This window comes from Eucyclogobius newberryi, unplaced genomic scaffold (genome assembly GCF_026437365.1).
Source record: "Eucyclogobius newberryi isolate DKJ021-1_F unplaced genomic scaffold, fEucNew1.0.hap1 SCAF_12, whole genome shotgun sequence".
NCBI classification, from domain to species: domain Eukaryota; kingdom Metazoa; phylum Chordata; class Actinopteri; order Gobiiformes; family Gobiidae; genus Eucyclogobius; species Eucyclogobius newberryi.
Window position 1 is genome coordinate 10,319,910 of NW_027315746.1, and position 24,750 is coordinate 10,344,659.

General features: G+C 45.3%; 2 protein-coding genes across 15 annotated transcripts in view; both read left to right on the forward strand.

The window, feature by feature from the left end:
• Positions 1–24,750, forward strand: part of LOC140356045 (receptor-type tyrosine-protein phosphatase F-like) — a 308,485-nt gene that overhangs the window by 195,644 nt on the left and 88,091 nt on the right. For 8 of the 14 annotated variants that reach the window (XM_072440741.1, XM_072440745.1, XM_072440746.1 and 5 more), the window contains 6 exons: positions 5,957–6,226; positions 10,238–10,819; positions 11,777–11,910; positions 13,531–13,675; positions 17,238–17,543; positions 19,301–19,494. In XM_072440741.1, the coding sequence (XP_072296842.1) occupies positions 5,957–6,226; positions 10,238–10,819; positions 11,777–11,910; positions 13,531–13,675; positions 17,238–17,543; positions 19,301–19,494 (1,631 nt within the window). The remainder of the gene's footprint in view (positions 1–5,956; positions 6,227–10,237; positions 10,820–11,776; positions 11,911–13,530; positions 13,676–17,237; positions 17,544–19,300; positions 19,495–24,750) is intronic. The other 6 variants (XM_072440750.1, XM_072440752.1, XM_072440756.1 and 3 more) reach the window with 1 other exon arrangement.
• ccl25a (chemokine (C-C motif) ligand 25a) overlaps positions 1–24,750 on the forward strand; it is a 248,417-nt gene that overhangs the window by 37,756 nt on the left and 185,911 nt on the right. The gene's annotated exons all lie outside the window — the stretch shown is intronic.

Here is a 24,750-nt window from a genome sequence, read left to right on the forward strand (position 1 = left end):
TTCGATACCAAGGGAAAAGCTTTGTACTCGATACCGATTTTAAAGCAAAGACGGTTAAAAACATGGGCAAAAGAATGGACTTTTCGACTCATAATATGATCAGTTTCTTCACTATCACCATGTGGTCTGATGTGCTAGTATCGATACTTATTCAAATCTAGTTTCGATACTAGTTTTAGAATCTTATTTGAATCTCGGTGTCGATACTTTTGACACGCAAACTTCTGCCATCAAATCAATGCAAAACCCTATTCTCTCTGGCAAATCCTCAAAGAAAGCCAGTAATTTATTTTAGCCGCCCGCTCTTAAATCCGAGACGCTACGGGACCCAACCTTGTGCCGTTGAATTTACGCCCGACGTCTAGAAGAGCCAAGGTAACGTGACTTATCGCCCCGCCATCTGCACGCCATTGTAAAGCGCTGACCTACAGAATATTTAAGAACGGGGCTGGCGGCGCGCTGACAGAGGGGATGATCAGGCATCATGGTGGCCCTCGCGTCGCTGCCAGGAAGAAAAAAAAAAACAGGAGCCCGCTGACTAGGTGCCAGTTTGCTCCCATATTGATGGACCCGAGCGGGTTCTGCTCTCGTCAGGGGCAGTTAAATTTATAGATATCCAGCGGCGGGGCGGGCGGAGTGGAGACGGAGCTTATTTTGCGGTTTTGATAGAGTCCCGGAGCCCGTCTCTCCCAAGCCGCTCTCAACACGAGTGAAGCTTCAGGGAGAATCAATAACAATTACCTACCCTCTAGTCATTTTGTTCCACAGCACCTCTCCAAACTTAACCGCGCGCCATGAATTATTCACAGCATTAAGTGTTCAATATACACGGGGCCCATTGACTGACAGCTCTTAGCACTGCCGGGTCGTCTATGGAGTCATGAAGAAATAACAGACACGTGGAAACTAATGGTCTTACATTAGTCTTGCATTAGTCCATCTCCTCTCAGCTTCTGCTCGACAATTGCACTTTTCTGGCATTTTATTGCGGCGCAAGATGGAGGGCAGGAAATTCTCTTATTTTGGTAAGTTTCCCTGACGAAAAGTAGAAATGGGTGGTAAAAACGTACAAGCGGGAGACGCTCCACCCACATTCAAATTGGGGTTCAAACCGTAACGAAACCCGGATTAGACCGATCAAACCAGGTCTAGAACTGGACCGAACGAAATACGCAGAGGTTAAATTCAGCTCAGACCACGACCGGACCCTCGAAGTGCGAACAAACCCTTAAAATCACCGCGTATGCTTCCCACACGGTTGACCGCCGACAAAAAAAATAAACGAGAGCCACGTTTTCTCAGATATGATTTGTTCTTTTTTGGATTCGCTCATTTTGAAAGAGGAGGAAAAATTGGTCCGAGTTCCTTCTTTATCAGGCCTCCCCAGTGTCCGAGCGTTTGATCCCACCCTATATCTGTCCTCGGCTCCCGTGCATGCTCCGCCTGAGAATGTCCTCCCTTCTCCGTTCCCAGCCTGCTAACCGCCTAACAATGTGTCTTAATAACATGTATGAATCTGAATTATTGACTTTTACTGCGATTATGTCCCCCCAAAGTCCATGTGTCGTCTGTTTGAGGCAATATTTATGTTGTGACTGTTGATTAGTACCACCTATACCATTATAAACTTATCTTTTAAAGGTTTATATCTGTTTTGCTGGTCAATTCTAAAGTTTGATGACATTTCAGAATCAATGCGCCGATGCGACGTTACAGCCGCGGAAAGGAGAAGTGAAGAACGCATTACAAACTGCCAATGGTCATTTACTTTTCTCTGTTTACTTTTGTCAAAACGTTCCGTCCCGTTCGATTTACCGGCCTCGCTTTGCTCCGGCGTATCTGGGGAAATTACGCGCGGCGAGAAAAGGCTTTAAAAATGCACGAATCAAAGGTTTCAGCTGTTTTTTTTGCCATATCGAGCCGAGAAGTTAAAACCTCTGTGATTTGAGTGATCTGGAAACCGCTCTGAATTATTTTGGCATAAATGTGGGAGTAGAAAATGAGCGTTGGTGCAGATTTGACACCTTCTTGCTTCTACCTGCCGAACGGGTCTTCTTTTTCCCCCCCGACTGGAATCTGAAAAGGTGCTTTTGGTGCTGTTTCTTTTTTCCCATTTCACCACGTAATGAGAGGAATAACGAGCACGGCTGTAACGACGTTCCGGTTCAAATTAGATCTGGTTCGGGAAAGGCGGTATTGGGGAGGGGGGCGGCGGCGATGGAGGAGAGACACACACATTTGAAAAACCATTTGCACACAGACCAGGCGCAAAAGTCCAATTGCGGTCAAGGGGGTTTTCTTGTACGGGAGACGGGGCGCATTAGGGAGATAGAAGCCCGGATACTTGGAATGCGGATTGTTTTGAATCCATGAACCAGCAGGAGTAAGACGGCCGTAATTGGTCCACGCAAAGAAGTACTGTATAATGCAGGCTTCTGGAGAGGTGGAGGAACCACACTGTAATAATGCTCAGTAGTGCACTATGCATTAGGTTAGTGTGCTAATACTCTGGCACAGTTAAAGGTAGTAGTCGTAGTAGTTCTTGCAGTATAGTTAGTGGTAGTAGAGGCAGAAGGTTGGCTGTAGGTTGTAGTTGGCAGAGTTGGCAGAAGTGGTAGTAGTAGTGGTAGTAGTGGTGGTGGTGGTGGTGGTGGTGGTAGTAGTGGTGGTGGTAGTAGTAGTAGTGGTAGTAGTGGTAGTAGTGGTGGTAGTGGTGGTAGTGGTAGTAGTAGTGGTGGTAGTGGTAGTAGTGGTAGTAGTGGTGGTAGTGGTGGTAGTGGTGGTAGTAGTAGTAGTGGTGGTAGTGGTAGTGATAGTAGTGGTGGTAGTGGTAGTAGTAGTAGTAGTAGTGGTAGTAGTGGTGGTGGTGGTAGTGGTGGTAGTAGTAGTAGTGGTGGTAGTGGTAGTAGTGGTGGTAGTGGTGGTAGTGGTAGTAGTAGTGGTAGTAGTGGTAGTAGTGGTAGTAGTGGTGGTAGTGGTGGTAGTGGTAGTAGTAGTAGTGGTGGTAGTGGTAGTAGTGGTAGTAGTGGTGGTAGTGGTGGTAGTAGTAGTGTTAGTAGTGGTGGTAGTGGTAGTAGTAATAGTGGTGGTAGTAGTAGTAGTGGTGGTAGTGGTAGTAGTAGTAGTGGTAGTAGTGGTGGTAGTGGTAGTAGTAATAGTGGTGGTAGTAGTAGTGGTAGTGGTGGTAGTGGTGGTAGTGGTAGTAGTAGTAGTGGTAGTAGTGGTGGTAGTGGTAGTAGTAATAGTGGTGGTAGTAGTGGTAGTGGTGGTAGTGGTAGTAGTGGTGGTAGTGGTGGTAGTAGTAGTAGTGGTGGTAGTGGTAGTAGACGTTTCAACTTCAATCTGTCCTCATGTATTTTCATGTAGGCTTCTTTAGTGATGGATGAACTGCCACCAACAGTAGTACGCTGCTATGTTAATGTACTATTACTCATGCAAAAGTAAAAGCAGTTCGTCAGTGCTTGTTGTAGTTCATAGGATTAGAATTCATATTTGTACCTCTTCATCCTTCTGTTACTGCTTTCCACCTTATTCAGGAAGTCGCCATGATCTGTGGCCCTTTATTCCCGTGTTATGATTGTGCATAGGGCTCCTGAGCACAACCGCAAAAAACAATGTACAGACTACAAAGCTGTTTTCAAGCCGCCCAGACAAAAGTGCATATTGTTGACTTGCTGGCGCTCGTTGAACATTTACTTAATATCATATTTTAGCGGCAAGACTTTTCTCTAGTTCACCATTGAAATGAATTGATTTCCTGCTTAACTGGAAACGAAATCACAACAGAAGTTATAATGTGTGATTTACTACTACTACACTACAGTATTATATATAGTAAAGCTTACAAATAATGTCAAATGCATAGTTACAGCTAGTTTCCCCGCATGCTTTCTTTTCATAACGATGGTCAAAGGAGTCAAAGCATCACTAAATTTGCATACTAATGAGTTTGGGGTCAGAGCCAAAACTGCCAGATAGTGTGTCAACAAATATGGCCGCCATTTTCCACGTCTTCATTAAGACAGAAGGCCGGCGGTATGTAAATGCTGTTTACTCTGGGCCCTCGGTTGGCAGCGTGGCACCGATCCTTCGCCTCGTACGTGTTTGCACTGTCCCTGGCGACGCCCGCCGTCCCTTCTGCTCGCCATGGGAACTCCTCTTTAATGTCAGCCCATCTGCATAAATCACAACATCGCCAGAGTGCAGGCAGAGGGGGAGAAGGAAGACGTAAGAGTGAAGAAAAGTAGAGAGCGAGAGAAAGAGGGAGGGAAGAAAGGAAGAGAAAGGGAGATTAAGAAGGAAGGAAAGGATGACGGGGAGAGAACAGGGGGAAGAAGAGTGTAGAATATAGAGGGAAAGAGGAGGGAGAGCAGCTCAGAGGAGAGTGAGACGAGAGAAAGGGTCAAAGTAGAGAAGAGATGGAGAGAAAGGAGACATAAGGGTAAAGAAAAGTCAAGAGCGGGTCAAAGGAGAACGAGCGAAAGAGGGAGGGAAGAAAGCAGACGAAAGGGAGAGAAAGGGAGATTGCAAAGGAAGGAAAGGATGACGGTGAGAGAACAGGGGGAAAAAGAGTGAAGAATAACGAGGGAGAGAGGAGGGAAAGCAGTTCAGAGGAGAGAGAGAAGAGAGAAAGGGTCAAAGTAGAGAAGAGATGGGAGAGAGAAAGAAGACGTAAGGGTAAAGAAAAGTAGGGAGGAAGGAAAGGATGGCAGGGAGAGAACAGGGGGGAAAAGAGTGAAGAATAAAGAGTGAGAGAGGAGGGAAAGCAGCTCAGAGGAGAGAGAGAAGAGGGATAGGGTCAAAGTAAAGAAGAGATGGGAGAGAGAAAGAAGTCATGGAGAATGAGAGTCAATGAGTGTCTGAAGAGCAGTAGAAATAAGAGGGAATGGGAAAGGGAGCCGGGGGGGAGAGGGTCAAAGCAGAGAGACAGAAGAAAGGGAAAGTGGGAGAAGAGGAGAGCGAGGAGAGGGTAGAGAAAGATAAAAAGCGAAGAGAGAAAGAGAAATGGGTTGCAGGAGAGAGAGAGAGAGAGAGAGAGAGAGGGAGGCTAAAAGACGCTAGTGAGAAGAAAGCCAACAATGGCCGTCACCACAGGGTCCCTCCATGACGCAAGTCCCTCCGTCGTTTGACACTTGGACAAAAGACAGACGGAGACAGTCTCCGGCAGAACCAGGCTGCTTTTAGTGCGTTTTACTATTGTTGGCGTGAGGCGAGAATCCCCCCTTAAACACTGAGCGTTAGAATCCCCAGAGCTGCTCTTGTGACAGGCCCTTTATGCCCATTGTGCCCTACTGTATCATCCAGACGCCGTTTATTTACATTCTAAGTACTTTTATTCCCTTTTAGAACATATTTTTGTATTGTAGATTTCTTGCAGTTATTACGTACAAAAGTGGCTGTGGTGCGAAGAAATTACAATCAGATGATCACCGTATTTTCTGGACTATAAGTTGCACCTTTTTTCATAGTTTTGGCCGGGGTGCGACTTATACTTATATTTATACTTGTATACTTGTACTCCGGAGCGGCTTATATATATTTTTTTCTTTTCTATTATGCATTTTTTGGCTGGTGCGACTTATACTCCAGTGTGACTTATATATGTTTTTTCTTCTATTTATGCATTTTTTAGCTGGTGCGACTTATAGTACGGAATATACAACAATTATTTATTTGGTAATATTTTAAGGTTCATTGCATTTTTGTTCATTGTGTTTATGTTTGGAAAATTACAAACTTTTCTTGATTTTCTGCCTCAATACTGACAAATAAAATCAATGTATCACCTGAATTCCTGATCCGTTTTCAAATATTTAAATTATTTCCACCCTACTTGTTTTAGTACATAACCATTCTTTCACATTAAAATACTTCCATAAAACCTCTCCCCAAGCCTGATAAATGCATGCAAATACTGCATATTAACTCGGTTTCTGACTTCTGCCCCTCCCCCCAGTGCGCAGAGTGGCCCCCAGGTTCTCCATCCCGCCCACAAACCAGGAGGTGATGCCGGGCGGGAGCGTGAACCTGACCTGCGTGGCCGTGGGGTCGCCCATGCCCTACGTGAAGTGGACCAAGGGCACCCAGGACCTGACCGAGGAGGAGAACATGCCGCTGGGACGGAACGTGCTGGAGGTGACCAACCTCAAGGAGTCGACCAACTTCACCTGCGTGGCCATGTCCTCCCTCGGCATCATCGACGCCACCGCCCAGGTCACGGTCAAAGGTGAGCCAATCGGGTCGCAGACTCCAGACAGGCGCAGTATCTTGCTTTTCCTGATGGAGGGTCCGCCGCTTGCTCGTTAAATGTGTCTGTGCAGGCATTTACTCAATTGCAGGTGTTGCCACATCTTGCTTGACCCGCTCGTCTCCATGGTGATACGTTTAATGCAATGCTCTGGGAACATAGGCAAAGCGATTACATCTACATGGAGACGAGCAGGTGTTGGCTGACTCTCACCCAGAAATATCATATAGTGCATTTTCAAACAGGAGAAAAGAGATTTAATCGCTTTTAAATGAATGATTTGACTTTGCAGGTGAGTCGTAATTCGGATACGACTTAAAACGTGGAAAGAAAGTCACAGTTTTGGATGATTAAGGGAACCACAAACTAATTGAAGTTCACTTAGTCGCAATCGTTTCCCTCCTATTATTGTACGGCTCGTTTTGATTAATAGAAAGTGATGAGGTTGAGGTCTCACGTTACCAATCCTCAGTTCTTTTGAATAGTTTGGATAATTTCGACTGTCGCAACTGCTGTGGTCGAAGTAATATTCTGGCTAATATTGACTGGTCTGTAGAACTTTTGAGACATCCCTTTTAACTGTCGTGTTTTAGTCAGTTACTATACTATATTTCTTCACTCTAAACCCCGGACTAGACCACGACTAACAAATCCGAACCAAGTCTACGTCCAAGACTCGACCAAGATCACGTGTGGAACGCAGCCTGAATCCGTGTGAACCTATGTTTGCACGTAAAACACGAGATCTGCCCGCTCATCTCATCCTCATCCATATTTCACCGCTCTCTTCCTCTCCACTTCTCTTCCCATCGCTAACCTCCATATGCGTCCATCCAGAAGGTTGGTCACTACTCTCACCACGCTAAATTCCTCTCCCAGTGTCGATCTCTCTGTTTTTACGTGACAACTCCCCAGTCCTTTTGAGCCAGAAACTCCCCGGTATTTCCTTAATCTTAATCCCTCTTTTAGTTTGCCCTATTGTACTTTTTGCATGCCTTCCATGGCCACTCCCCACCTGCCTGAATCCACCTCGCCAAAACAACTTAAGTTTCACCGCCTCGTTCCCTTGTCATTATATTATTAGTCTTTTGTTATGTGTTTTTTCGCATTTTGAAAAAAAACCGCACCCTTGTTTTGAAGCACGTCCACCTGTTGTGTTCGTGTTTTCCACTGGGTTTGAATGGCTAGTGTTTTATTCAGCCGGTGAATCGTTTTTTGGGGTTGTACAGCCCGGCACGGGACAGTTTTATATTTGTTTCATTTGAATAGCACAACATTAAAGAATAAAAGGACAGATTGTAAAGCCCATTGTGCCCTGCGATGTCTTGTTAATCAAAAAATAATAATCGACATTGTCATTCTTAACCTTTTTGATATCATCTTGCCACTACGTCTGCAATAATAATAGTGACAAATTAAGATGGCAAAATGTCCCAGCCTCAAGACATAATTAAGAATTAATGAAAAATTGACGGCGTGAATATTGTCAGATAACAATAAGGGCCAAATCACTTATTATTCTGAGTAATGGCGACAATTTACGTTAAATTATAATGATATTGATTATGATTCACGAGGCCTATTGTGCATGGATTTTCATGTTCGCAGTGATTTGTAATGGAGTGATTCGGAACACACTCGACTAAAGAGGCGCCGTTCTGTACATTGAAAGTCGTTGCTTTATCCACAGTATCGCTTTGGACTTTATTTATTCAATTACAGGTGTTTTTATGTTTAAAATATGCTTTCGAAAACACAGATCTGGACGCTCATTTATGAAGAATAATGAATGTAGAAAAATGTCACCTATTTCTGCTTTCCACGTTAAGTTTGTGATGTACAAAAAGACAACAAGCGAGCGATCCGGCCCCAAAACCAAGTCACTTTCAGAGAGGAGGCCAAAATCATAGAGCGCTCGGAAACGGACGAATTGACGGACGAATTGACGGACGAATTGACGGACGAATTGACGGACGAAGTGACAGACGGATTGACGGATTGACGGACGAATTGACGGCCGGGTTGACGGACGAATTGACGGACGAATTGACGGCCGGATTGACGGGCGAAGTGACGGCCGGATTGACGGATTGACGGACGAATTGACGGCCGGATTGACGGGCGAAATGACGGACGAATTGACGGACGAATTGACAGACGAATTGACGGCCGGATTGACGGACGAATTGACGGACGAATTGACGGCCGGATTGACGGGCGAAGTGACGGCCGGATTGACGGATTGACGGACGAATTGACGGACGAATTGACGGCCGGATTGACGGGCGAAATGACGGACGAATTGACGGACGAATTGACGGACGAATTGACGGCCGGATTGACGGGCGAAATGACGGACGAATTGACGGACGAATTGACGGACGAATTGACGGCCGGATTGACGGGCGAAGTGACGGACGAATTGACGGACAGATTGACTGACGGACGGACGAATTGAGATACGAATTGAGGGACGGAATGAGGGACGTATTGACGGACGATTTGACGGACGGGTTGTCAGACGGATTGACGGGCGAATTGACGGACGAATTGACGGACGAATTGACGGACGAATTGACGGACGAATTGACATACGAATTGAGGGACGGATTGAGGGACGGAATGAGGGACGGATTGGCGGACGGCTTGACGGACGAAGTGACGGACGAAGTGACGGACGGATTGACGGACCTGTAACTTGTCCTGGTGACGTCACGTGCTTGTCTGTGAAGTTGTATCAGTTTAATAGACAGAGCAATAACATTTCTATGGTGACAAGCTGGTGTTGGAGCAGAAAAGCTCGTCTCTTTCCGTGTGTGATCTCAAACAGTAGAACACAAAAACATTAACGAGACGATCATGTAAATTACCCAATGCTTTTTGTTGCTGCTGAACTGGCTCCGTTTCCATAATTCCCATCGATTCTACTTATGAAATCACTAGAATAAATATTAGCACATGCGTATTATAGATGCCACTGTGCACGTACATGGGATTAATCGTTAGTACACTGGTCAATACCCAATTCCCCTTTGACCTTTGCGGATATTGCGAGATTCAAACTAGCCAGTGTTATTCAAAAATCAAGTTTATTACTAGACTTTCAGCGCGCACGTTTAATCTGCGGGCGGCTAATTCCCTGCCCCCGCGCGCCCCCGACATGGCCGCGCCCGTCGCGTTGTCTACCTTTTGCTCCTTATCTCTTGTCGAGCGCATCGATCCCGGCCTCCGCTCGGCTCGTCGATGTCCCAAATGCCACAGCTATTTAGAAGCGCGGCGGCGGCTTTGCACAAGAGAGGACCGTAATGAAGACACTCTCCGACGCTTTTGTTTGCTTTTCTCGCTCGCTCACAACGGGAATTATTTCAGCAATTTGTGAGAGCGTTTCGCAGCCTGTAGCCTGACCACTTATCAACGACCATCGGTCCAGCGCGGAACTGTGTGGTTTTAGGCTTGTGTTTTAGGCTTGAGTCTTTCATTTTTACACAAATCAAACGTACTTTCCATGGGATTTTTGTGAGTTCAAGGATTGATTTTTACTCACGATTAGAATCAGAAAAAATTGCATTGCCGTTGTCGATGTACAAGATTCACAAACCAGACAAATAGTCATGTGCGTCGGTGATTTACTGTATACTAAATAACTCCTAAATATTATTAAATGTATTCAACGTGAGATATAAATCGACCCTTATAAATAAATAGATATGACATCTAACACCAATATTGCAATGTTTAATATACTTTGAATTCTTCCAATACAAAGTGAATATAGTAAAAAAAATCAAAAATATTCTGGGAAAGGATTCAGACCCTATCACTGAGAAACAAAATATTGCCATTGAGGCTGTTAAAATAGAAAATGTACTTATTTTTTTTTGCCATATTATTATTTTATGTTCTTGTTATTTTGTATCATGGTTTATCCCGTTGCAGCGTTACGTACCTAAAGTAACAAAATAATAAACACATTTTCACTCTCCTCTTTAGCCTTGCCAAAGCCTCCCGCCTCGCTCACCGTCACCGAGACGACCGCCACCAGTGTCACTCTGACCTGGGACTCCGGGAACCCGGAGCCCGTCTCCTACTACATGATCCAGTACAAGGCCAAGTCCTCCGACAACGGTTTCCAGGAAGTGGAGGGCGTGGCCACCACCCGCTACAGCATCGGCGGCCTCAGCCCTTACTCCGAGTACGAGTTCAGAGTCATGGCGGTGAACAACATCGGGCGCGGACCCCCCAGCGACCCCGTGGAGACCCGCACCGGAGAGCAGGCGCCCTCCTCCCCCCCGCTGCACGTCCAGGCCCGCATGCTGAGCGCCAGCACCATGTTGGTCCAATGGGATCCGCCCGAGGAGCCGAACGGACAGATCCGAGGCTACAGGGTGTACTACAGCTCTGATCTGACGGCTCCGCTCAGCGCGTGGCAGAAACACAACACGGACGACACCAGCCTCACCACCATCTCAGGTCTGATCCCGGACATCACCTACAGCCTCAGGGTGCTGGGCTTCACATCAGTGGGAGACGGACCGCCCTCCGACATCCTGCAAGTGAAGACGCAGCAGGGAGGTGAGCCGGCCGCTTCAGGCCCCGTGTGAACTGCAGCGAGTGTTACTTTGACGTTACGCTTTTTTCAGCTGAACGTGCATAAGAAAGGCGATCGTGTTTTTGTGATTATGACGTTGTTTGGTGGGATGGAACCCGTGGTAAATATTCATCAGAGTGTACAGTCTAACCTGTTTAATGTTCTTTTACTACACTATTTCTACATCCAAATCCATCTGTTGTAGCACGTTTTATACACATGCAACAGTTTCAGTCGCTTCACAGGGGCCCATATAAAGTAAAAGATGATGTATTCAGCTCTGACACCATCAAAAGAAAAGGAAAACAGTAAAACAAACTAATAACCATGATAAAAAACAATATATTTTGCATTTACAGTGGCAGGGACGCTCAACAATGGAATAAAATGGTAATAATATGTCATTTACGGTTGTTCAATCAATGAATTGCCATCACGGGCTCAGTCGAGTCAAGCGGGTGCTGAACAGTTTATAAAGTGACCGATTAAGAATTAAAAAATCAACTAGAATACATACACAATATGCATCTGTTATTACATATAATAAGCAAATACATTTCCACCTTATATTTACACATTTTAAGCTCACATTCCTCTGTTTTATCTCCTAATATGTTCATTTCAAAGGCACAGTTGTTGTTTATTAAAGTCTCCATGTGCAGTATTACTTTGTCCTGCCCTGTACACTGACTTTTACCAAAATTAATCTTACCCCGGGGACATTCTCTGCAAAGCCACGGAAAATGCATATTAGTTACATAGTTAGTTACACCGTCTATTTCCGCATTTAAGCTTGAGTCTAATGTTAAGGTCAAATTTAGCGTTGGTAAGAGCTCGAACGCGCCTCGTAAAGATGAGGATGATCGCGGCGGACAGTGTTGCAGCCGCTCAGCGTGAGTAATGCCTTCTCTTTGCCCTTTGTTTTGTTTGTGCGCTTCCAGTTCCCGCTCAGCCGTCCAGTTTCGAGGCCGAGGCGGAACAGGACGACCGCATCATGCTAACGTGGCTCTGGCCCGTCCAAGACCCCATCACCAAGTACGAGCTGCAGTACGGGGAGGTCGACTCGGAAGTCTGGGTAAGAAGAAGGACAGAGCTTTATGTGGTGAAAAAGGCGCATAATATGGAGAAAATATACTGAATATGCTTAGAATACTTTGAATTATGAATTATTTTTAATTGCGTTATTTTGACATTTTAATGCAAGTTACTTCTCAAAATTGTGTCTGAATCCAACAACTATTTGTTAGGAGGGTGATAAATAAGGTTTAGTTACGTTTTTTGTCGTTTTTTAAAGAGAAACGGTCCAAAAGCTGCAGAAGTTGATCGATATTAAAGACAGAAAAGCTTGAAAAAGAAAAAAAGATGTAAAAGTGATCCATTTTCAGTTTTATGTTCATTTGTTAGTCCGTCTCTATGTGTGATATTTCAAATCTGACATTTATGGGTGTGTTTTGGCACATTTCTAATTCTTGCCAAAATTATGCAAAAATCGGTTCTTTTATTTCAAGAGAGTAAAAAAGACAATTGCTAAAAAAAACAAAAAACTTGTTTAATCACTTTCAGCACATTTTATTCTAATAGGAGATAATGACAAAGTGTTTCAAACGGGGAAGATTATAACTTATTGGGGGGAAAAATGACAGTTATTTCTTGAATAATTCATCCATCCATCCATCCATTTTCTACCGCTTGTTCCCTTTCGGGGTTGCGGGTGACTGGAGCCTATCCCAGTGACTTCGGGCCTTAGGCGGGGTACACCCTGGACAGTGGCCAACTTGTCACAGGGCCAATGAATGAATAATTCATGTTAAGGCAATACTTTTCAACCCTGGTTTATAACTCTTCTCTGGCCTGGTTTTCCCCTCTGTTTCTCTCTTTTAGTCAGTCTCTCTCTTCTCCTCTTCTTTTTCTCCTCAATGGATCGCTGCTTTCAAACTCGAATAAATTTAGCTTTTTTATGATGCAATGGCGGCGTTGTTACAGTAATGCGGCGAGCTCCCGGGCCAATGCCACAGACGGTACAGTAGACATTTGACAGGACTGTTTTCTCTCCTCGTGCCATGTCACCTCATTAAAACCAGCCAGACCAGCGCTTGTAAACCCCGCCGTGTCACGTGCACGCTTTAACATCGCAGTGAAGAGTTTTTGCGTCATCCCAGTCTAGAAAAAAACTGTCTTTATTTCAATTAGATTCGCCGCACATAATCTTATGCTTTTAAACAACGGTAAACATATAGATTAGTGACGGTTCCAGTGAATGAACGATTCCAAAGACTGCTGTTCTGTAATCTACTTTACATTGTGCTGATTATTTTTCCTATTATTGGTTTTTGCTGATTGACTTCAGAGCTCATCTCCGGTCGGAAAAAGGCTAAAGTGCAGGATTGAATGTTGTTTTGTCTTTTTACTGCTCAAACAAATTGCCCCCACTGGGAGTTGTCTGAATCCGAAACGAAATCAAAGCCCGAAAGTTTCTGAGTTTGAGTCCAGCACTTGCAAACTTTAAGGCTGATTGTTACATCCTTCTCCAAACAGTTTGTTGTCTTTACTTTTGTCATTGTTTTGTGGATTTCCGTGCGCTTGTGTCTTCTCGCGCTCTTCTTTTCCAACGTACACCGTAAATAGCCGATAAACTGAACTGAAATGTTAAATAATGAAGCACTTTATCGCTTATTATTTCTTCTTTTCTCTCCAGATACAGAAGGTGATCGAGCCCGCCGGGTCCCACGTGGTGGACGGACTCAAACCCGACACCATGTACCGCTTCATCCTGGCGGCGCGCTCCGAAGTCGGCCTCGGCGTCTACACCCAGCCCATCGAAGCCCGCACCGCCCAGTCCAGTAAGTCGACCCCCATCCCCCCCCCCCGCCCCACCCCCGCGACCTCTGTAACTCTTCCTGCTCTCCTCAGTCTCCACTAACCAACCGGTTTAGTCGCACCGCAACCGCCGGCAACAAACGGCGCCGGCAAAGTGCAGCCGACTGTAGTTTCAAAGCTCCCAATTAGCGCCGGTCCCTTTTTTTTGAATGTCAAGTCGATATCGGGCGAGCAAAAAAAAAGCGCTGACGGGGCCGGTTGCCGCGCCCGCCGCTTCCCCCAACACACACACACCCTTTTGTCACCAACACTAACCCCGCCCCTCCCCCACCACCACCCGCCCCCCGTGTCCGCGTGTCCAGGGGCAGGGCGAGCCAAAGGTACGTTTAATGTGTCCCTCTCCCGCATCTGTCAAGCGTGCCGTGTTATTTTGCCTGATGTCATTATGTGCTTTTACAGTGCCAGCACTCAAAATGTCATTCTCTGCCAATGGACTGCTGACTTTCGCTTTCCCGCCGTTAAATTGCGCTCGTTCAAGCTTTCTCCTCCGGGGGCGCGGCCCGTGTGCCCGCGAGATGTACGACCCGGTTTAGACTTGCCAAATGACGAGAATGTCGCGTAGGAATAAACCGGAGCGTGTCTTGTTGTATTTTTGTATTTTCGTATTGTATAAGACGATTTAAACTATAGGTGGGACTCGGGGAGAAGAAGAAGAGCCAGTTTGAAAGTTCGAAAGTGATTAAATGGTTTGGCCCAAAGCTCTACATAGATAATACTCATTACTAACCACATTTATTTTGTACAAATCATACAAACTACTCATTTTAATGTGCGTGGTTATATATTTTGGTTGTTGAAACTGTGACGCCCATATTATTCTATGGTCATTCCAAAACAAATATACCCTTATTTTACCCAAGTAGTTATGCAGTTTGTCCTTAACTTAATATCATGGAAGTTAACAGTGTAAATAGTGTAATTCAAAACAACAGGATGCACTCTCCCATAATGCACCGTGTCGTCCTTCTCCGTGACAAGGTCAGTGTGACTGCATTATTAGAAAAGCTCTTCTTTCCCATTAGTTTGCGACTGAACGGCCGGTTTTCTTGCACCTCTGTCAAGCGCAGACTTCCACAACTGTCACTTTGACCGGCAACGTCTGTGGGGATGTAGTTAGTTTTTAATGGGCGCTTTATTCAGCCTCCTGGTGGCGAGTTTGTGAAAATCCGGAGCTAATCAGCGGCTTTCCTGCAGACAATGGCAGAGAATGGGGGGTTTGCTGTTCAGTGTTTGTCATTTGGTCTGTCTCTTTTGAGCGCTCGGAGCAATAAACAGTCTTTAACTCGACTAATAACTATTAACACCGTGCTATTTCTTTCCTAAATACGATCTTATTCATTACTTGATACCACTCGATATCAAAAACACCTTTGTATATTGTTGAATTGGTCTGTTTTTTTCAGATTGGTTGATACATTGAAACAATTAAATTCACCTTGTGCATATAGTTGTATCACTTTAGACCCTTTAATATGTGAATATGCTCGTTATGCACATGTAGGAATGGGCGATAATGACTAAAATATAGATCTAAATGTTTTCTGAGCAAAAATTCTCATGTCAATGCAACAGAAATGTGCTAAAAAATGTGTCAAAATGTATTAATTGAAGTTTAAGCATCAATTATTTTTTAAGGAACTGTAACATTGACCGAAAAATACAGAAATATCACTTTTTATACCCTTATTTGAACTTTTACCTCATGCGATTATGAAAAATATTCTGGATATTCAACTTGTGCATATTCCAAACAACACTCACTACGACCGATTCATAATTGACACTAATTTGAAAGCAGTCTTCGTGTGCCTAAACGACTTTCACCACTTGCACACTTCGCTTAGTGTTTTCTCACAAATAATGAGTACAATTTATGCACTCGCAACAAACACAATTAACAGCAAAAGTCCAGCACAGAAACTCTCTGGTATTGTTTTGTGTGGCCTGATCCCACTTTAAATGCATCACACACCGTCAGCTCCGGGAATCATTGGCGCGCTCTCCTCCGAGTCACGCCGCACTTTTAATAGACACTTTTCTTTGGATAACCTTTCATATTTTGAACTCGGACGGGCTCTTCTGGCCCCGGCGTATTGAGTTCCTCTTTGAGCCGGCTGTTCATTGCTCTGCTTATTAAAAGAGACACTTCCCAGGCATGCCTCGCACCAACACGTCGCCTTTGAATTTCATTTTTGTTTGGTTCGGATATGCAATTTTTGTAAAAGGTATTTTTTTTGCCCGCGTTATCGTCCCCGACGCATGAACAGTTTGAATTCTGTTGTGTTACATGTGTTTCAGTCACTATTATTTTGTTGATTTGTCACGTTTGGCCTTGAGTTTATATTCCGCTGCTGCTGCTGCTCTTTCTGCCTTCTTTAATTTACAATCCAACGTCCTTCATTGGTAACATTTGTAAAAGACAACGACATAAACTGCTATTCGTAACGTGTAGGCGACGTTATGCAGTAAAATGACAAACAATCCCTGTAATCCTGTTCTGTTTGTAAATGATTTGATGAATTCCGGTAAGGGATTTGCTTATCTTGTACAAATATAAGGTCCAGTTGGCAGATCTCTCAGTGAAGAGTGCACGAGCCTCAGTGGGACCATCTGAGGACAATATTGACCTTTAGAAAAACAGCATGTGCTCGAATCTGGATCCATTTATTATTCTGTGGCCCCTCGCGTGGTAGTTTCATGACCCAGTACACGGATGTAGAGAGCGGCAGCAGCAGCAGCAGCAGCAGCAGCAGTGTCTCAGTCCGGAGGCAGAATGAAGCTTTTTGTATTCAGCGTGAGAACTGTCGTGTCATTAAACGTCGTGTGAAATGTGAGAATGTACTGTATGTATGTATTAGGCCTAATGACTGCGGGCGGAGGATGAACATGAATATAGTAGGTTCATGTTTGCTCAGAGTAGCGGGGGGATTGGGTCGGAGCGTCCTGCTGTCGACATGGCAACAGTAATGCACTAAATGTCCAACCCGACTTCATATACGTCAGTTTATCACTAGAATATGATATCGAACTGCTTTAATTCAACAGTGGAAGATGAATAGAAAATATGTGTTTTAGTTCAAATTAGTTTAGAGATGATCATGTAAAACAATTGTACTAATCAAACTATTCAGACCCTAAAACACCTTTTGTAACACTCACAGATTGCACTAAACAAGAACAATAATACAACACTTTCTGACCTTCATCAATAATACACTTTATTCATAAAAACTCAGAATCTAGAATCCTTCAGTGATGATGCTCCAACCTTTACTTGGTTAAAAATATGTTCAAAAAAGTCTCAATGTACATCAGAAATAATAGTTTGACTTGTCGACTAATTGAAAACACAATCACTGACTAGTTTAGACTACTAAAATAATCATTACTGACACCTCTAATTGCGTTTGCGCTGTACAAAAAGCTTCATAGTCGTGTTCTTATTATTTTTGCTTGAGTTTTTGTTGTGTTTTTTTTTTTCGTTTGCTTGATCGTGCCCTCCGTGGTGTCCTCCCTCCCCCACAGCCCCCTCCGCCCCCCCCCAGAACGTGCACCTGCTCAGCCTCAGCTCCACCAGCCTCAAGGTGAGTTGGGTGGCCCCGCCCGCCGCCAGTCGCCACGGCGCCATCGTGCGCTACACCGTGAGCTACCAGGCCCTGTCCGGAGAAGACACGGACCGACACGAGGTGGCCGGGATCGGGGCGGACGCCAGTAGCTACGTGCTGGACGGCCTGGAGAAGTGGACTGAGTATCAGGTGTGGGTCAGGGCTCACACTGACGTAGGCCCGGGCCCCGAGAGCGCCCCCGTCAGGATGAAAACCAAAGAAGATGGTAGGTCGACTCCGGCGAGCGCCACAGAGCCCGCGTTACTCTAAACGGGGAATTCGACTGTGTCTTCACCCTCTGCACTCGACTGAAATACAATGCTGTTGCTTCTGTTTTAACACATGCAAGTTAAAGGTGTAAAGTTACCAATATTTTGATTATTGTTTAATCCCAAATATTAATTCAATCTAATTTCCATACTCGTTTTACGGTGTGTTCACACTTATACCACATCCAAATTATGACTAGGATTATGGGCACTATTAGAAGGATCTTTTATCAAAACTAGTATAAGACCACATAGTAACAGGAATAAAGTACAATTTTTTTGTATTGAAATGGCAGTATGCTTAAGAAATAAGGGATAAAATATACTCTAAATCTAAATTGCCTTTTTTAATATCATTGTGATACTGAAATAATTATTGGTATCAAGCCTTAGAATCAAAATAGATTTTGAAATGTTTGTATTGTCAGGACTGGGACAGAACCAAAGCCGGTCTAAATCAGGATCAAACCAGGTCGAGTGTGAACGCACCCTTAATTCCCAAATCGAAACTACCCAACTCAAATTTGAATAGAATGATTAAAGATCGAGTAACATTACATCATCACAAGTTGACATGGACAGATTCAGTGTTATTTGATGTAATGTAGGTCCATTCATGGCCAAGCTTGTGAATGTTCTGGACACGGCATCTAAATAAAGGCAAAAGCATAAAGCGCACGTCTCTGATCGGTGTTTTCTGACACTTATAAACCGTATCGGTAAGTTTTGCATCTTTTTCTTCAGTTGAGGAAACATTGGAGCAAAGTATTTTCTTCTCCTTTCTCATTCCACGCCCTTTTGTGCCGTTGATCAATTATTCTTAATGAGGAGATGGTGTTCGCAGAAGTCACCTCCTCACCTTTCCTCTGCAGCTCGTTCTCAGCAGCGTTGACATTTCACATCTTTGGCAGGTTAAGGCTCTTATTCTCCTCTTCCTGCTCCAGCCGCTTGAATCACATCTTCCTCTGCATCTGCACTGTTTCTGCCAAATATCTTATACTTGTGATTTTTAAATGCATTTGAGAAGACCGAACCTGCTAAACTCACAGATATTTGTAACTACAGGGTTATCACATTCTATCAATAAGAACCCTGGAGTTTTAAGTATTTGCAGAGTCAATTTAAGTGCGTTAAATAATGACCATATTTGCGATTCGCTAATTGTGACGTTGGTTTAACCTGTGATCCGACTCTGGCAGCCCCCCTGTCTCGTCCCTCCTCTTCTCGCTTCCTCCTCTTCTTTCCTTACCCTCGCCACTCTCGCCGCGTCCTCACTTTGTTTGCTACTCGATACAGAGCGGCTCCTCCTAAGAGAGCGTCGTCTATAATTAACGTGTTTGAAGTTTGCCGCAACACGGCTAATTTCACAGCAGAATTAAGAGCGTTACAGAACTGGCGACGCCTCACGCTGCCGCCGCCGAGGGTGTTTCAGGGACACACGGCGGCGACGTCTGAGGCCAAAGGGATTTTCTTTGACTCGACGCCAGCTCAAATACCACTTCCTTAACCAGCGCAGAGTCTGTAAAATGTCTCTCCCGCTCGTTTTTTTTTAGTTTAGAGTTCCTGGCTGCACATAAAAGCCGGTAAAGTGAGCAAAATCCAACCTCAGCACATTTCTAACTCTGCTCTCTCCTCTGTCCGCGTCCGTCTCTTTCCATCTCCTTCTCCCTTGTTGTATATATATTTTCTTCCCCTTCCTTCCCTGGAACCGCAGTGCCCGGAGCGCCCCCCAGGAAGCTGGAGGTAGAAGCTCTGAACTCCACTGCCATCCGGGTGACCTGGAAGCCACCCCTCCAGCAGAAGCAGCACGGACAGATCCGAGGCTACCAAGTCATCTTCTCGCGCCTGGAGAACGGGGAACCGCGAGGCCAGCCCAACATCATGGACGTCGCTTTGCCAGAGGCTCAGGTACTGCACATATACATTCTCCCTCTCCCTCCCTCTCTGCCACTCTCTATAGCCATCTTCTGCTCATTTCCCATTATTTTCATTCTCCATCGCTCCCCTGCTACATTCTATTCTTCACACTCCATCTCCCACAATCCTCTCTTGACACATGTGGAACTAGCTCCTCCGCCCCGCCCCGCCCCGCCCCCTCCCTCTCTTTCATTCTTACATGTGACATTTGACTCTAAATTGCCCAGGCCCCCAGTCCCACCGCTTCGGATTAGCCCGTCCTAACGAGATACGTTCTAATTCCAGCGGTAATGGCTGTTAAATATTTGATACGTGCCACATCAGGAGCGGGCTTAGCGGAGTCGACGCCCCTCTCGGCCCCTCTAAGCGGCCGCACATATGCACTGCCTTGTTGCCATGTTTATAAATTAGACTTATTCCGCTGCCCTTGACGCGTTAATACAGCCGGCTGCGAATCGCCCACAGCTTCTCAACACAGCGAGATGGATAAAAGATTGTAATCCTTTAGAGGGATTCAAAAATTCATGAATATCTTGAAAGCGGCAAAAAAAAAAGAAAGAAAAAAAGCCCACTATCACTTTTTTGCTTGTCTCTGGGACGAGCTTAAGAGGGAGCTGAGATTGTTTGCCTTGAGTAACACTTGCACGAACACGCTTCGACTCGCCCCCTCGATGGCCTCCAACAAAAACATTGAATTTAAACAAGTAAGTGCTCCCTGGCCGCGGGACCACTCGCATCTGAGCGGCTTTGCATGTGTGCCTCTGATAAACGCTCAGCCGCAGCGTTTAGGCAAAGCAGCGGGTTGCTGGTTCCGTTCCCAGGCGGAGTGACGCCCTCGAGTGCGGCTCTTAACCCTCATTTGCTTTGGCAAACGTCCCGCTGTCTTAAGTATTATCTTTACAGTGGAGCAGCGCTGTTCAGTCACCTTGAAATCACATGTCAGACGTGTTGGGTCCCTGGACGCCGAGCGTGAGCCGGTGCCACTTGGGGGGGGGGGGGGGGGGACTCGGTGATAAACGCTGGTGGATAATCCTGACGTGCTTGTCAAAAAGGCAACGGGTTCTGTGCCACGGGGACCTTGTATCGGGCGCGGGCATAAAATTAGCATTCTGTCTGTGCTCCGATACGTTACTGTGAGAGGCCGCTATCACCTGGCTCTCGTCTCACAAACGAGTCCTTCACATCCCGAGTCCGGTCCAGAGCCTTTGTTTCACGCGCCGTTCCTGCCGGCAGCTTTCCGGGGTCCCGTCCCAGTTATCCTCGCCCTCGACGGTGTGGCCGACAGCTCGGACGGGGCCGTTTGGTGTTAAAAAGAAAGTCTGGAGGTGACCGGGCAGAAGTGTTTGTCTCTGTTGTAAGTGTTGAATGTGACAGCGTTTGGGTTATGAAAAAGTGAACTGAACATGACCCGGCCTGTTGTGCACACAATACCCGCTGCCATGTCTCATTTGAGCAGCTTCCCACTCCAAACACAAAGGCACGCTGCAGTTCTGGCTCCGGCGACGCGGCTCAAGTTCCACTCTGCTGTCCAGGATGCCTCTCCCCTGGCACCAGCCACCTCCATTCCTCTTTCAAGACGTTTTTCTCATGACCTTTATTTGCACTGACGTAGCAGCAGCAGCAGCAGCAGCAGAAGAAGCAATATTTGCAGTTTAGTGATTTATCAGTGGTAATAATAGTGGTAGTTGTAGTTCTGTCTAGTGCTTTTCATAGCGACAGAAACATTGTTCAGTCTGTTACATTGTCGTAACTGCATTGTTGGATTGCGTTACTGTAAATGTTTGCAGTATTAGTTGTAGATGTAGTTCAAATGGAAGCAGAGGCTAACATGCAGCAGTAGTAGTGGCAGTACACGGGTCAGAGTACTATTGGGCTGTGTTCACACGTGTTTTGGGAATTGATTTTCATTCATTTCCCGGATTTCTGCTCACTAAAGCTACTTACTTTAACCTATTTAATTCCATATCTTACGTTGTTGAGCTAACAAAGAATTTACATCATGGGAACCTGCTTTTTGTCTCTATAAGAGAGGCAAATCCCAGTGAATTGAGTGTATTTATAGGTTTCAGTTCCCTAAACGTGATGAATACTTTCCTCCTACATCAAATTTGGAACTTTAGTACTACATTTGTAACTAAACCAGAACTAGAACAGAACCAAATCAAGACGCAGTGTGAACGCAGCCTTAGATGGACCAATAGTGATAGCAAAGACATTTAACACAAGGACAAGTACAAGTACAAGTACGCAGAAGGCTCGCGTGCGGGCCGGTTACCCTCGATTGAGTCATCGCTTGTCAGATTGTTTTGTATCAGACTTCTCAGAAATGCACAGACCTGCCCAAGACGTCATTTAAAAAGACCACACAGTAAGACCGCAGCGCTGCTCCGTCCCGGCCGTCCCCAACCGCCTCGGCCCCGCCCCGCCCCGCCCCTTCTCACACTTCTCTTCATTCACATAATCCAACAACAAGTGGAAAAACACCGGGCGATAACGTGAGCTAGCATGCGTTCGGCCGTGTCAGGTCATGACTCATTTCAGACACATTCGACTGCGAGAAGCACAAAAGGGCTCCACTGTGTAACGTTCCTGACGATTTCCCTTAATGTGTTGAAATCTGAAATCTGTCGCCCTTTCACCTGCACGAGGAGCCGCCAAAACAAGAGGGAAGTTTATACACGCGCTCTACCTGTGAGTGCATGTGGGAGCCAGAAGTTTTATTCAAGTGTCAGTAGCTTATAACTTTTGATTTTATTGAAGACAAGACTCGAAGTAAAAACAGAATGTAAATGCGGTTAAAAGTACAATATCAGTGCTGAGTGACTGGATAAGGTACATTTCATAGTGTGATGTATTGCAGCATCAAAGTATCATGACATGCAGTAATATTGGAACTACTTTATGACACTGACGCAATAACTGTGAAAACTTTTCTAAATGCCTTACCAATTCCGCAGAATCAAACACTTAATTTACTGTCTATAATTTGTCATTGTAATAACTTATTCAGTTCTCTAAAGCTCAGGACTTATTGCACAGCATAAAGAGAACCAAATAGAATCCACTAGTTCAATGAAACGATAAATATTGAGCTTCAAACGTGTTATTATTAATTGGACAATAAGTCAAGGCCTAATTGCAAGTAAAAGTCAAATCAGACGAGCGATAGCATGAATAACGACTAAATTGTTATAATAAAAACAGCATGTGGGAAGTCTCGTTCATTTATTTTTACTTCCAAAACAAGTGCAAAAGTTTCAAATATGAACTTTTCCCCCCCTCGTAGGATCGGCGTATGCGTCTCGTTTCCGATGAGCTGCACATTTACACAAATCCAAATTCCTGTCCTCATGACCTGGCGTGACCTCGCAGCAGACAGATTCGATCAGACCAGGAGCTGTCGCCTCTCTCCGGGCGTTCTGCTTCCGTGCGTCTTTGTTTCGTCGATGGTCCAGGTTCGCTGTAGCGCCCAGAGGAGCTAGCGTGGGCACAAGCCGAGCGCCTCTCCTCTTCTGAAGCCCGTTCCCACACAGCGCCCTCATTTCCCTGCTAAAGGCCGCGCTATCGAGCCCTCGCCGAACACGTTTTTGTATTCCTTTTTTTCTCCGACTGGATGAAGCCGAGTCAATTTCACAAACCGTGCACTTGCCTGGACCTTTAGACTTCTCTCCGGAGCAAGTTGGGAACTGGTACTTTAGTTTGTACTATGTTGCTGGTGAAAGCGGCGATGGAAAGCGAAAGCGGTAAGCTATTCCAGCAAAGCCCTAAAAATAATACAAATGCATCAGACTTATACTTTTTTTTTTACCGACACGCAATGATGCTTTACATTACAAAATACAAAGTTACGTGAAGTGTTTCAAACCCCTCGAGGCTTATTTATTTGTATGTCTATGCTAACTGTATTTGGTTTTGCCTTAGTCAACCGCATTAGCAATTACAGCTGTCTTTAAGTGACATTTTAAGTACTTGCTACTAATTTGCAATGCTAATATAATCTTTGAGCACCTTAGCAAATTAAATACTACACATTTCATTACAGACTCAATACAGCTATCATCAATCGTTCGTTTGGTTGTTTGATTATCGTTATTTTATGCTGAAAATGATCGACGAAAACAGCCAAAAACAACCTTTCACCCAAAATCTACCAAATGTAACCTTTAGAAAGCGCTTACGCTATAAAAGCAGTCTTTGATCCAATGTATTTTCCTGCAAAGTTTTCCCCCTCGAGACAAGTTCTTACAGGACTTTTCCAGGTCCATCTTGTTTGACCGCTCATGCGTTCGAGCTGTGTGTCGTGTGTGTGCGTGTGTGTCGTGTGAGTGTGTGTGTGTGTATGTGTGCGTGTGTGTGTGTGTGTGCGTGTGTGTGTGCGTGTGTGTGTGCGTTGGAAAGAGCGAGCCAGTAGCGCGTCGCTCCACTGACTCCGCGGCCTTCACTGCCTCAGATTGAACTTGAATGAATCGAGGTAAAAAAATAAAAAAAAACACAGTAAAGCACGTTCTCCTCCATCAGTTTCCCCTCTCTCTTCCTCATAAGTTGCCTTCCCCAAACACACACACACATACCTTTTCCCGCCACTTCTCCGCTCCTGTCATCACACTTGCATCCGCCCGTCTGCAAATTACGCCGCCGCATTCCCACAAACGACTCCTTATCGGCGGCGGCGTGTTTTCAGCTTGCGTCGGCGTTCGAAATACAAATGGGGGGGATAATTTATAATTCCCCCGCGGATTTAAACAGAGCGCAAAGAGCGGTCGTGACGGAGGGGAGGGATTAAGCCGGAGACGCAACCCCGGCAACCTCAGCGCGCTCGTTGTTGACGTACCGGAGACGGCGGTAAACACGTCGAGGGTCGTTTGTGGGGTTAAACGGGAGTATGGTCTCAAACGCCAACTCGGAACGCCGTACGCTTTGGAACGCGGCGCGCCTTTAACCGCTCGCTTCGGTCGCGATGATCGATGCGGAGCTGTCCAGGGTCTGGGCTAAGGACGCTGCATGTTCCAGGAAAGTCTAGGTTACCATTAAAGCTCCAAATGCATCTTTGTTCGTACCAATCGTTCCGTTCTCTTTACTTTCATATGCGAGAGTTGAAGTCGTGCTGTTTAATGAGATGGATTTAGCGTAAACTTTTTAATGAAAAGGCACCCGTTGCTTTCATTTCATTGGTCGATAAATGTTTGACTGTACATCGTTGAATTCTACCATCCCTCGCCTCGATGTAATAGTTAGCTGAAGAATATG